Source organism: Erpetoichthys calabaricus, chromosome 6 (assembly GCF_900747795.2).
Source record: "Erpetoichthys calabaricus chromosome 6, fErpCal1.3, whole genome shotgun sequence".
NCBI classification, from domain to species: domain Eukaryota; kingdom Metazoa; phylum Chordata; class Cladistia; order Polypteriformes; family Polypteridae; genus Erpetoichthys; species Erpetoichthys calabaricus.
The window spans coordinates 76,596,288-76,611,085 of NC_041399.2; the positions used below are offsets into that span (position 1 = coordinate 76,596,288).

General features: G+C 38.7%; 1 protein-coding gene across 2 annotated transcripts in view; it reads right to left on the reverse strand.

The window, feature by feature from the left end:
* Positions 1-874: 874 nt before the first annotated feature.
* The window catches only part of arhgap28 (Rho GTPase activating protein 28), a 120,519-nt gene continuing 106,595 nt past the window's right edge, over positions 875-14,798 (reverse strand). For both annotated transcript variants that reach the window (XM_028803730.2, XM_051929153.1), the window contains exons 11-15: positions 12,744-12,941; positions 8,730-8,867; positions 5,109-5,236; positions 4,639-4,697; positions 875-3,047 (exon numbers count right to left, since the gene is read on the reverse strand). In XM_028803730.2, the coding sequence (XP_028659563.1) occupies positions 2,956-3,047; positions 4,639-4,697; positions 5,109-5,236; positions 8,730-8,867; positions 12,744-12,941 (615 nt within the window). In that variant the 3' untranslated portion in view covers positions 875-2,955. The remainder of the gene's footprint in view (positions 3,048-4,638; positions 4,698-5,108; positions 5,237-8,729; positions 8,868-12,743; positions 12,942-14,798) is intronic.

The following is a 14,798-nucleotide window of genomic DNA, read 5'->3' on the forward strand; positions in this document are numbered from 1 at the left end:
ACTGTACAGGTGTTTGAAAAAAAGGAAGAATGGATGAAATAAAGAATATATGGGGTACGCGCCAAAGAGTGGGCAGTACGCATGTCACCTGACTGGCGTGCCTCACCTAGAGGTCGTCAGCTGGGGATGAACTCAACAAGAGTAATAACTCCCTCAGGCTGCTAGTGGTCCACAGTGCTACCATACTGTGATAGTTCAGGTTCTCCCAGAAGGTCCTGAAAGCTCCACTCTCTGTGTGAACAGAGATGACCCTCATGTGCGCCCCAAAGGCTGGCTCATCAGGGTACCTCTGCCTCCTCATTCAGGATAGCTTAGTGTTGGGAGAGGAGAACAGGCAAGGGCTGACCAGACAGGGAGGACGAGGAGACCAATACAGTGAAGAAGGAGAGGTGCAGCAGTTGTGTAGTTAGCCCAAGAATGTTTAGATAGGCCCAGATGAGCACAGTGTTTTTATTTTATTTACACCGTGTGCTGTATATGGATTCTTATTCTCTCTTGTCTTGTTTATTGACCATTTTAAAACTGCACTTACTCAGAGAACACTCCACAGCACCCCATTTTTATACCACACTTCACAATCAAACATCAGAATGAAATTAATATTGCACTTTTATTGCTGCTACTTGAGTTAACTTAAAGCAAACATAACATCCTCCTTCTCAAACCCACTTCTAGTATCGCAGCAGGAACCTGCCCTAGACAGTCCATCATAAGCCCACTCCTGCACACACACGCTGGGTAAGTTTAGAGTCATCAGTTAATCGAAGAAGGCAAAACGTGCAAATGCCATGCGGACAATGACCAGGATTCGCACCCAGGGTTGCACTGCAGGACCGTACCACGCTCCAGTTGACCACTCCATCAAAATGCAATGTAATGACATGCCATTTTATTCTAATGAGAGAGCAAACAAGTTCACTTTTAAATTAAATTCTTATTCCATTCACTAGAAACCTTAGAGCAAATGTTAACATATGTCAAATTATGTCATGATGTATTATCTAAGACACACACAGGTGGGTAGCTTGGCATTGCAGTGCTTAGCCCCAGGGTTGCCATTCAGAGTTTTCCCTGAGACAGTATGCGATTTCTCAGGGGGCCTCTTGATTTCTTTCCACATCAAAAAGACAGGCACGTTTGGTGGAATGGAACCTCTACATTGGCCCAGTATGGCTGAATGTGGGAGCCCTGAAATGGGTTTGTGCGCCGGCTCCCCACAACCCTAAAACTGGATTCGATTCCTCTGAAAGAGGAAGGATGGAGCACATAAGTAAAAATAAACTGCACGGAAACTGCCACAAAACACATTTGCATTTCAAAGCTTGGCAGTGCACATCTTATCACTGGCAACTGGAGCGATGCATTCGAGTTGAAGCTTCAGGGCAGGCTGAAAAACTGCCCAATAAATGCCCTAATAATAAAAGAGTGAAAATGGACATTGTCGATAAGGGCTCATGCATGCTTTTTTTTTTTTAGAAATTCAGCTAAGATGAGCAAAATATCAGAACTTTAGGATCCAAATGATAAACATTCACTAGAATATTCCAAACTTTAAACATACTGTATACTTTAAAGAGATATACAATGCTGAAGAAAGGCCTCAAGGGTGATGGAGATACGGTTGGCTACACCTTTATGGTTTTCTCAAGTCTCCATGATGCAGCATGGACTGAAATGCACAAAGAAACAATTCATTATGCACATATTTGATATGCAGAGAACAATACTAAAATAAAATGCTACATTCTTTAGTGTTTCCAAGTACTTAGTGAGCACAGTGTGCGGACAATACAACAAAATGAACAAAATGAATGATTTTCCTGCGTCTAGTTTCACTTGTTCAAAGTCACTAGCAATTATGGAGTTTCACATGAGACACACACTTCTGTACAGGCACTAACACAAATTTGAATTTCTCCCAACATTAAAAGCATTTCTTCTGTCAGGGAACAATAGACCCATGGAATAATTTACCATGCAATGTAGTTAATGGTTGCACTTTGGGGACCTTCAAACCTCAAAGGTTTTTTCAAAGAATTCGGCTAATAATCGACAAGTTCTGCTGACCTGAATGGTCCGTTCTTGTTAAAACTTTCTGTACATTCTTATGGAAGTTCATATTACCTGAAAATGATAGAAACGCTTCATAATGAAACACCACATGGAAGTCTTTAGCGGCGCAGTACGTCTATTGCAATTGCTATGACAGAAATATCTGTGCAGCACTTCGAAAATGTTGCCTTGTTTGCTTCCGAAGATCTTGTTAAGGTAAAGCGTTCTGTTACTCAGGAATAAGGTGGCAAGTATTCCATATTGACTCCCTGGATGAAGTGTTTCTTCTCCTAAATATACAGTAATTATTTTATTTACATTAAAACTCCATAAAAAAAAGTCTTGAAAATGTTGGTTACTTATAATACATAAATATGAGAATATCTGTGCAATAAATATTGTATTTACACTTTTTTACATGGTTTTTATATCTTCAGTGGTAAAGGCTATTCGGCTGATAATATCGGAGGTATCCTCTTGAAGACCAACGAAAGGCATATGACATGTTTGCATGGCACAGATTGGCTCTGTCAAAGAAAGATGAACTCTCTTAGTGTTTGGCTAAAAACCCAAGTCGCAAATACAATCCAGTCGTGCAAAGATCACGGCCATATTTCGTCATCCTTTGCCCAGTGGTTCTGTCTGCTTTAAAAATTTCTTCCATGTGGAGGTTGACATGAAACAGTCACCAGAGTTTTCTACACAGGAGAGGAGTTAACAAACTCCCACCAATGACAATGACATCTTTGAAGTTCAGGCCGTTCCCAGCAAGATATTCAAAGCAGCATCTGTTCTGCTGAAGTGAATTCCTGAATACCACTGAAATAAGAATACATTATCCATATGGCGAGGTATTGACAACCTTTCTGTGTCAAAACGTCAACTCTACAGGTTGCAAAAGCATCAAGTTGTCTGGGGTTTAAAATACCATTCACATTGTGGGTTCACGTGGTATAAATCCAGCAGGAATGTTTCTGGGTCCAGGCGTCTCTCACCTGTAAATGCAGACAAACTGGTCAGACACAAATCCAAATACAGTATGCTGAGAGCATTCAACGCTGTAACGCAAAACTATAAGTGAAAAAAACAAAAAACAGGATTAGCTGCCTAAATGTTTAATCCAAATGAGCAAAACTGAGAATATTCACAACATTAGGAAAATCCTACTTAAAACATTAATTGAATGAAAGGAATGTCTCTGTAGCCCTAAAGCAGCAGCCTGCTAGCATCAACATTATCACTGGTTTGGAGTAAGTGGTCACCTGCCATTAGAAGGCTTTTCTTACGTACTTTACTGCATATAGCCAGCAAAAAAGAATACACAGCAAAGAGCAAAACATCACAAAGAAGTACAAATTAATCCATTCATTTTCTGAACTGAGTTTTTCCACATTGAGTAGCAGGTTGTTTAAGGCTACTTTGGCAGAAGTGAGCCCAAGACAAGAAACAGTCCTGAATGGAAAGTCCACCAAGGTACACACTCACACACATATCCGCACTCACTTTAGAGCCCCCAGTTCAAGTTAGGATGTATGAGGAAAATGGTGTACCCAATTATTTATAGAGTGTGACATGGGCACAGAGAACATGTATACAAATTGGCCAGACCAGGACCTTCAGACCACTTGAGCCACCATGAATGAAAACTCAAAACTCAGTGCCTGTTTTTTTTTTTTGTTTTGTTTTGTCTGTTTCCAACCCTGCCAGCCGGTCCTCCAACTTATAGAGAAAACTCAGGGGTTGGTGGCAGGATTGGCACTCCAGCCACTGTGAAAAAACTTCACACCGTTCAGTGTGGTGCTGAGATGTCACCCGTTGCACAGCTGCACTAGGGTCCCAGTCCAGGTGGTTTGTCATGTGGTGGGTGCCACAATGCTCTGTAATCAGCACATACTCCCAACCGCTAACCCCCCTCCCCACTCCCCCTTTGTGTTTTGGCACTTATCCTGCCAGAACTGGGAGGGGAATCACTCCATTGTGAGTCATTTTCTCGCACTCACATACCTGCATTCACTCATTCCACGACAGTCTGGAATCACCAGGGAATGGAATCTGGATATTGTTGTGACGTGAGAGGAGATTTGAGCGGCCAGGAAAAGCCCACAAAAGCAACAGAGAATATGCAAATTGTACAACTACAATGACAGGGAAACCAAGTCCAAGAGGGGCTACAGCAGAACTAACCACTGCTTTATATGTCTTTAGGAATTAATTATTCACTGATAAAAACCATGCATAATTCTCAAAGCTACTTAAACTTATATTTATCCATTAATAATGTACGTTAAATTTTTGCATGTTCTAAAAATTACATCTATCTATACCACTTTGGTTCTAACAAACTGCTGACAGTAGCTAGAATAACTGCTTGACTGTTTCTGAGAACTGCTTTGCCTTTTTATTGGATTTCCAAACCTTCCACCTGTCAACGTTCAGCTTTATCGATGGGGTCAAACAAGTCTGACAATGTGATTCCATCGTGATTGTATCATCTTAAGACAAAAAGCCTGCTGTATTATCATTAGAGCAAGGACAACCCTACTGAAAGAAAGTATTTGTAAGAAATAAAACTGAATATACATTTACCTATGTTTCCCCCAACTTCAAAAAGATATTGTTTCTGCTTTGAACCACTAGCTGCACTGCTGTAAAACAAAGAATATTATTGTTATAACAAAACTACACTTTATTGATAGATTTTCAACTTGTGGAAATATGACAAATCAAATACAGGCTTATTTTACACAATATGTCTTCATGCAGTAATTTTCCACGTACGTTATTCTTAAAAGAACGGTTATATAAGCCCTTTCAGTTAGCTCATATCGGCATATCTTGGTTAGATATTGAAATACATATGCGACTAATGGAGATGAGCAATCGAACAAACATCAAGCAAAACAATATACTGTACTTGCACTAGCTTTTCCATCTTAGAAATTAAACTATCCATAATGGAATACAACTGTATTTTTTCTCGATTTCCTAGGAAATAAACATGAACTACAGACACAAGACTGGGGAGGTGATTTACTCTTCTATAAAAGGAGACCAACCTGTTTTCACAGTCGAAACGGGCCACGACATCTTTGGCCTTTGTCTCACTGTCTAGCTGGATTGCCATGGAAACTTTAGCATGCAGAGGAGCATGGACTCGTATTACACCTTCTGGTATTTCACGCTGCTGTTAAAATACAAAAAACATTTCCCGCCCTGCATAAGTTAAATTACAAAATGACATGGATACTAATATAGCAATAAACTTCAAAAATACAGTGAAACGACCTCATTTAACATTTATGCAACACTGGCATTGATAATTTATGACATGCTGATTTTTTTTTCTCTCTTTCACTCTTCTCTTCCTCTCTCTCAGTGTCTCTGTGTCAAGTATGTCTTGTTCTTTGAGTTTTAATGGAACAACCAAGACTCTTTGAGTGGATTCTGGGGAAAATGTGAGAGACTGGCTATTGGGAAGTTGTCTGCAAGTGCTGAATTGGGGACTTAGGATGCCCCAGATATGTTGTCTGCCTCTCAGATCTACAACAGAATTCACTAAGATTGTTGAGCAGCTTTGTGAAGTATTGTAGAGGTGGGTCTTGGAAGTCTTTCCACAAAAAATATGGACCATTGGCTGGCAGGCTTTTAGAGTTCCTCTGCATGGCAGCTCTGATCCCCTTCTTCAGTCTAGATTTGACTGCCTTGTAGAAGTCTTTATCCCCTGCATCGCAGACTTCCTCTTCTTTGGATGAAGGTATCCTAGCAATGATATAAATTATGGTGTGCCATTATTAAATCTAAAGCATGTATTTGTGGATCTACAGCTGTCTTCCCTAAACTGTACACATGGCGTCACAGAGACCATTTATTTACCAGGGCTGTTGGTTAGTTTTTAAAAATATTCCAGTCTCTGGTTTATCAGCAGCTTTATAATTTTTCTATGGGTCTGTTTGTCCAGTCTTTAGCTACAGTAATAGTGGGATTACCAGCTTTAAATTATTGTTGGATTGTTATTTTGTCATGGAATCATACCACAATCCCTCCCTATTTGGACATTTGTAATGTGATATCTGCTGATGGCCAACCACAAACCCTGACCCTCAGTAGCAACCTTGAGATAATTGGTGAAATCCTGCACTTGTGCACACTGGGACTGCCTTTAAGAACTCAAGCGGCATGCATCCTGGTGAGTCAGCTTAGCTCTCTTTCCCTCTCTTCGCTCTCATTCAGTCCCCACCTTTTGCTGAGCGCCACCACCACAATTGTGTAATAGGATGAGGTAGAATGTTCCACACCTGCCCATGTGGTAGAGCGGTACTGGTGTACAGCAATGATCCAGCACATGAGGTAGCACATATATCACATATTTAGAAAATATTGGGTCAAATTTGTTAAATTAGCATCTCCCCCCATCCTCACCCCAGATTATGACCTGGGAATCCAGTTACAAACTATTTGCCCCCTTCCTGATTTCTTATTCTTTTGCATGTTTGTCACACAAAATGTTTCTGATCATCAAACACATTTAACCATTAGTCAAATATAACACAAGTAAACACAAAATGCAGTTTTTAAATGGTGGTTTTTATTATTTAGGGAGAAAAAAAAATCCAAACCTACATGGCCCTGTGTGAAAAAGTAATTGCCCCCTTGTTAAAAAATAACCTAACTGTGGTGTATCACACCTGAGTTCAATTTCCGTAGCCACCCCCAGGCCTGATTACTGCCACACCTGTTTCAATCAAGAAATCACTTAAATAGGAGCTGCCTGACACAGAGAAGTAGACCAAAAGCACCTCAAAAGCTAGACATCATGCCAAGATCCAAAGAAATTCAGGAACAAATGAGAACAAAAGTAATTGAGATCTATCAGTATGGTAAAGGTTATAAAGCCATTTCTAAAGCTTTGGGACTCCAGCGAACCACGGTGAGAGCCATTATCCACAAATGGCAAAAACATGGAACAGTGGTGAACCTTCCCAGGAGTGGCCGGCCGACCAAAATTACCCCAAGAGCGCAGAGACGACTCATCCGAGAGGTCACAAAAGACCCCAGGACAACTTCTAAAGAACTGCAGGCCTCACTTGCCTCAATTAAGGTCAGTGTTCACGACTCCACCATAAGAAAGAGACTGGGCAAAAACGGCCTGCATGGCAGATTTCCAAGACGCAAACCACTGTTAAGCAAAAAGAACATTAGGGCTCGTCTCAATTTTGCTAAGAAACATCTCAATGATTGCCAAGACTTTTGGGAAAATACCTTGTGGACTGATGAGACAAAAGTTGAACTTTTTGGAAGGCAAATGTCCCGTTACATCTGGCGTAAAAGGAACACAGCATTTCAGAAAAAGAACATCATACCAACAGTAAAATATGGTGGTGGTAGTGTGATGGTCTGGGGTTGTTTTGCTGCTTCAGGACCTGGAAGGCTTGCTGTGATAGATGGAACCATGAATTCTACTGTCTACCAAAAAATCCTGAAGGAGAATGTCCGGCCATCTGTTCGTCAACTCAAGCTGAAGCGATCTTGGGTGCTGCAACAGGACAATGACCCAAAACACACCAGCAAATCCACCTCTGAATGGCTGAAGAAAAACAAAATGAAGACTTTGGAGTGGCCTAGTCAAAGTCCTGACCTGAATCCAATTGAGATGCTATGGCATGACCTTAAAAAGGCGGTTCATGCTAGAAAACCCTCAAATAAAGCTGAATTACAACAATTTTGCAAAGATGAGTGGGCCAAAATTCCTCCAGAGCGCTGTAAAAGACTCATTGCAAGTTATCGCAAACGCTTGATTGCAGTTATTGCTGCTAAGGGTGGCCCAGCCAGTTATTAGGTTCAGGGGGCAATTACTTTTTCACACAGGGCCATGTAGGTTTGGATTTTTTTTTCTCCCTAAATAATAAAAACCACCATTTACAAACTGCATTTTGTGTTTACTTGTGTTATATTTGACTAATGGTTAAATGTGTTTGATGATCAGAAACATTTTGTGTGACAAACATGCAAAAGAATAAGAAATCAGGAAGGGGGCAAATAGTTTTTCACACCACTGTATGCCTCTTCTACCATGATAATCGGATCTGCACTTGCTGCTCTCTAACATATACCATCTATGTTATGTTTGTTTTGTACAAACCTTCATGAAAAGTAATAACAAGGTATTATTTTATCTGGGATATTTAAAATGCATGAGTATAACCTCTGTTTTGTACACTAAATGTGTATCACTTCAGTTCCACCCTTGATATATCAAAACTGTGACGCGATTTCACACTATAGTCAAGGTCTGCAAAGAGAAAGAGCAAAAACGTTGCCTACAATTCTTAGGTGATTGCCTCTATGACCATATCACACTGAGCAGTACTCCATTCTGAGACCCACTAGCATGTAATCAAAATGTGCGAACGTTGGCAAGTCAGATTGATGTGTCAAATTACCACACTGATTAGGCCACATAATCAGATTGAGATTTAAAAATGATTAACCGGTGACAACTAATCCTATTCATTAGAAGAGGATCCTAAAGAGAAATTTCATTTCTAGATTGGAAAATCAGGTTTGTACAGGATTTGAAGAGGTATGTAAATGTAAAAATACTACCAGATTCATTCCTAACTTGTTAAATTGAAAACAAAATTCTGGAAAATAAATAAACTGTAAAATACACATCATACCTCTGTTCTCTCTATTTTGTCTCTTTCAGCATTCCACTTTTGAAAAAATTTTCTTCTAGTTTTGTCAGAAGTTTGTTGCTTTTTGTTCGCTGAGGCCTCATTCATTTTTCTTACCTGGTCGATCATAAATAATGGGACCTGGATAAGGCAAAATTGAGTTTTATTTTAAATATGACAGTTTGACAATGCCATGTATTTATGGATATTTCAACCAATTATAAGCTTAATTGCTGGTAAGGAACATCATCCAAAAAGGAATAAAGAAGAGTCAATCGACATGCTGGTTACGTACAAGTGAATGTGGTATTATTTGTGATGAATGAAGGGTTAAAGTATGCTAACTAAAATTTGGCATAATTAAATAAGCACATGTGCACACTATATGAATAAACATTTTTAAAAATTCAAAACTTTCTAGAGGGCAGCACAGTGGTGCAGTAGGTAGAGCTACCACCTCATAGATCAAGCGTTCTGGGTTTGACTCCCGTGCCTTGTTGCTGGTCATGTTGAGTCTAAATGTTCCACCATGTCTTGGTGTGTTTTTCTCTGGGCACTTCAGGTTTTCATTCCACATCACCAAAGACATGTAGGCAACGTTGACTGGCAACTTCAGACTGGCTCTGAGTGACTATGAGTGTGGGTGTGTGTATAATCGGTCCTGACGTCCAGTACTGCTGGGACAGATTCCACCTCCACACATCCCACAAATGGATGAAGATGGATTTGAGAATGTCATGTTGTTATGTAACATTTCTAAAACTTGAGACAGGTTAATGGTCCAAGTGTTTCCATAGCATGAAATGTTGTATCTAAAAAACTGAGTGATTCAAAATAAATGTAGAGGGAATGAAACTATATTACAAAAACAGTCAACTGAAATACTGTATATTCAACAAAACACAGTCTAGAAATGGAGAAGGCATGCAAATATGGAGGTCAAGAAATGAGTAGGATTGAACTTTTAGTTTAGATAACCATTTCTTACAATACTTCTTGTTTTTGACAATCTCAGTACTGATTCTTTGCATTTGCATGGGAGCTGTTGATGTTTATTATATTATTTATTTATTTTTTTGACCTTCAGTAAAAAGTTAAATCCCTGCCACCCGGTTACAAATAAAGTACCATCTACCTATCTATCTATTGCAAATGCCAGGCAGGATTACCTAGCATCTCACACAGGAGAAAAGGATGACCGAGAAGGGAAGCAAGAAAGGAAAAACAGCAATGGAGTGGCATCCCGTCCGGGATGGGTATAGGACCTTTACCCGGGCAGGAGGAGAAGACAAAAGAGCAATGGGGGAAGGCTCCTCACCAGGAATATGTTTATCCCCAATCTGCTAGACGGCAGCACCTCGGTAGCTACAGTATGTGGACACCTGCAGTGCATGATGGGACTAGCAGTGCTGGGAATCACCTCTGCTGGGTCTCATGGGTGCCGCCAGAGAGTGCTGTGGGGATTCATAATCCCATTTTCTTGGGTCTTCCATTGGGCTATGTCCTGGCACGGGAAGAAAACTTCCAGGTCTGACATAAGAAGAAGCCATCTAGCCTCCTCCAGCGGACTCAGAGTTGGGAGGAAGGTGGGCAATACTCAGTGAAGTGAGGTGGACAGAGAGAGAAGAGAAATCAGAAAGAAGACTTTGTTTGTTTGTAATTGTGCTTCTGTGACCACTGGATAAGCCTTTGAGATATGTTTATATAAGAAAAACCCCTGTTTTGAAGCTGTATTTGTGTCCAGGGTTTGGGGCTTGGTGGTGCCATCTATCTATCTATGTATCTATCAGCTAGAATTGATTCCTTTCTGAACCATACTGGTTAATGTTTCAGCATACACGCCAGTAATGTCTCCTTAGAAATGTCCTGGTGGACTCTGAGATGACAGCAGCAGAAGGTCCATATTAAAATGTGCTGCTTAAATATATGGTTCTGGACATTTTGACAACAGAAGGCCTGTGACTTTATGCAAACAGGACATTATGACACTGGGTGAGCTATGATTTGACAGGATTTTACAATGCATGAGTCAGTTTTACAACAAGAGATAAAATAAAACCCGTGAAAAATTAACTTCATGGTAACAGACATTTAGAAAGGGAAAAATCAAAGCACAACTAATCCTGAAAGTTGACCTGTATGTCGTTTGGTATGCTTATCAAAAGTTCAGTTGTTTTATTTCTTTTGTCAGAAGGATTGAACATTATTAATGTAATATTCAAATAAATTTATCATGGAGACATATTTGCTCACTTACAGGGTTAGTGTGACAAGACTGCAGTATTTTCAGGGTTTATTAACATATATTCTTGTAAATGTCACATTAACAACTAGAAAAGTGACATTATTCAGAATTCACAGTGCTGTGCCACCAAATTAAAATCAATAAGCTGATATCTGATGTTAAATATTTTACAATACCAGTTTTATCATGTAGTAAATATGTGTTTTAAATAACAGTTATGTTAATGAATCGTTTATAAACTGTAATCATCACATTTACATGACAGATGTTATCACTCACTAATCTGTTACTGCATAATTATTTATAATGAATCAGATCCTATATCATTCTCTTTGCTTGATCACTTTTGCAATTCCTCTATTTTAATATTGTATTTTCGTGAATGTTCAGGCCTGTTTTTGTCAACATCTGCATATTGTTGTTTCTTGTGGACCTAGCTAATTTAATTCCTTGCACACTTGTTTTTGCTACAAACTAAAAATATTAAAACAGTGACAAATGTTTTGACTTCTGTCAAGTCAAATCACATTTACTCAGCATTTATTAGTTTTACATAGTAATGATAGATTTGTTAACCTGAGCCTGTATCATTTACCAAAAGAAGGAAAACATCAACCGATAAGCTGCCAAAGAATGGGCATATATTTGCACTGAGGCTCATCAACCAAATGAACTGGCCCAGCACCACCCTGTAATAAAAGTGGCTTTCTGCGCAGCATGATAAATTTTTGGCGATGTTTTGCTAATTTATACCCAAGCCCAATTTGCCATCTACAACTAGCACACTCTAAAATATGACATAACTGATAAGTGACTTTTACAACAAATAGCCAGAATTTTAAATTCTGTTCTGCCAATGGGATCATATTCACCAAAGGTAAACTATATTATGCAATGCAATAACCGTAATAAATTCTGAATATAGAAAGTAGGCTGGTGTACCCTACAAGTATAGTCAGAAAATGGTGTATCAAAAGTGAGGTTCATGGAAGACTTACTTTAAGAAGAAAAAAAAATTACAAATGAGACTTGTCCAGAAAAACTGCAACTACTAGCATGCTAAAGTTCTTGATCACTTAACCATTTTTTGCAGCTAACTACAGGACAATTTATTTTACCACTTTGTAACCCGTACCTTGTTAAAGTGGATTTTAACTTGAGACAGAACAATGCACCATTTTTATGCTTAATTGTTCTCTGATGGCATCTACGGTAAACTATTTGCATTACAGCCACAATTTACTGGCACTGTCATTGCCACTACTATATGCAGTAGCCTAAGGGTACAGTTTTACGCTAATTTTCATGGAAATGTTTACACATTGTAGACCTGGTGAGTGTTGTGCTTCACTATCCTATGAAAAGACAGCTTTGTAGTTGTCTATTATTGTTCTTTGTCTAAGTTGCAGAAAGGCTAATGCATGATTATTCATTGTGTATATAAACCATAACTGTGGTTTAAGGAATGTGGGCTACTTCACTTTAGCTGTGACTAAACATGTTTGTTTCAAAACAGTGACTTTTGAATTTGAACAAGAAAAAAATAAATAGGAAGGAAAATAGAAAAAAATCTGTAAGATACTTTTATAGACAATTATCTTCCTAATTTAGTTAACTGCTATTTTGGAGACTAGATTTGACATCAGGTTATTTGTAATTTGTATATGTACAGGCACAAAGTTGATTTGCCGTTCACTGACATATGAATGGGAAAATGGGACCCTCTCATTATATACTAAAATGAAAATAATAAATGGGGTCTTAGTACTCACAGTCCATAGAATGTCCTGATATTTTACTAGAAGTCTCACAAGATGTGTCCCACCAGCAGAACCCTGGATTTCTTGTGGATTAGTAGATTTGCCTTTGTACATGAAAAGGTTGGGAGCAACAATCATAGACACATTCCATAGACTCATCCTGTTCTTGTCTTCATTTGCAACCACTTTGCTGAGGAATTCTAGCAATGCCTGGAAAAGACAGTAAAAAAAACTCCCAAATAAAAATAAAGTTCATTGTGAGAATTTTCATGTTGAAATATGAATACCCATACAATATTTGTAATACTTCACATGAAATTCAGTTTTAACCTTCTTTACACCACTGCTGGTGGGTTCAATCTGATCTAGACATGCTCCTTCTCTTGGCTTGTCGGAGGCCCATGACTTTGTGAAGTGTGGGGGTGGGGTGGGGGCGTGGTGGTGGAGAGAAAGAGAGCAGTGCTAGTTCTATTTTATTTCTTACACCAAAATAACCGTTAGTGTCAACATAACAATACGCTTCATAGCTGTATCACTTGGAAATAATATGAAATCTATGTGAAAGTTATTGTATGTTCAATGTACTACCTTAACCTAAGACTACAAAATGTCAATAAAAGTTCAGAAGAAATATTTCCATGATGAAATAGTGAACTGTGTGAGCTGGAATGTCAAGGGTCTCAATCATGAATTAAAGAGAAAGAAAGTACTCTCACACTTAACAAGTCTAAATGCCAAGATAGTATTTTTACAGGAGACTCACTTATTAAACAATGATAAGTTTTGGTTGCAAAGTGAGTGGTCTGGCCAAATTTTTCACTCTAGCTATACAAAGAAAACCAGGGGTGTGGGAATCTTAATACACAGAACTATTCTATTTGTAGTGTCAGATGCAATATCTGATTCTGAAGGGCAATATGTCATGGTGACGGGCAATTTATGTACCATATATACTCGCGGATAAGTTCTTCCACAGATAAGTCGGGACTTGATTTCACAGTATAATTTCTGGTATTTTATAATGTTGCTATAAGTCGAATGTGGAAAACTCACTCTATTGGTCCAAGAGATTATGATATGCTAATGCCCACCTGAGAGAGTAACCACAGAGCTAACTGCCTTTTTTTCTATGTGGGTGCGGCAATGCACTGTATCAATGCGTGCTCCTAACGTCTCTCTCTCTGTCTATTGTGCCTACGTGACCACATGTAATACCCAAACTATTCCAAAGCAACGTTTGCACTGATTTGTGTTTTTTGTATCTCACACCCTCATACACCTTTATCGTAAGAGCATCCCTTATCTACGATGGAGCATTCGATCAGAAGAAAATATGAAGCTGGTTTTATAAATTAAAACGCTGTTGAAGTGGCGAAAGTCATTGGTAACTGCGCAACAAAATTCGATGTGTCTGAGAAACTGATGTGAGATTTGAGGAGGCAAGAAGATATATATAAAAAAAAAATTAAGTGTAGCATTTTTGAATGGGCATATAAGTTGGGGTCTGATTTTATGATTAATTTTTCAGGTTTCAAGACCCGACTTATACATGAGTATATACGGTAATACTAAAATTATGTTGATTAATATTTATGCACCTAATGTGGATAATAGAGCTTTCTTCCAAAATGTATTTGCATTTATCCCTAATGTGAACACTCATAAAATTATAATGGTTGGAGACTTTAATTGCGTTTTAAAACCAGACCTGGACAGATCCACAGATACAATGGAGATATCATCTAAAACTGCAAAGATAATTACACAGTTTGTAATGGATCATAACTTATCTGACCCATGGAAGTTCTTAAATCCTAACCTAAGAGCATATTCCTTCTTCTCACTTTTACTTCATTGTTATTCAAGAATTGATTATTTCCTCATAGATAATAATTTTTTGCCCAGTATCAAATCTTGTAAGTATGACGCTATCGTTATCTCTGACCATGCCCCCCTGATCATGGAGCTTAAATTACTGCGTTCTACACACTTATCTCGTAGATGGCATCTTAACCCCTTGTCATTAGCTGATGAGAACTCTACAGAATTCATATCCAAGCAAATTGA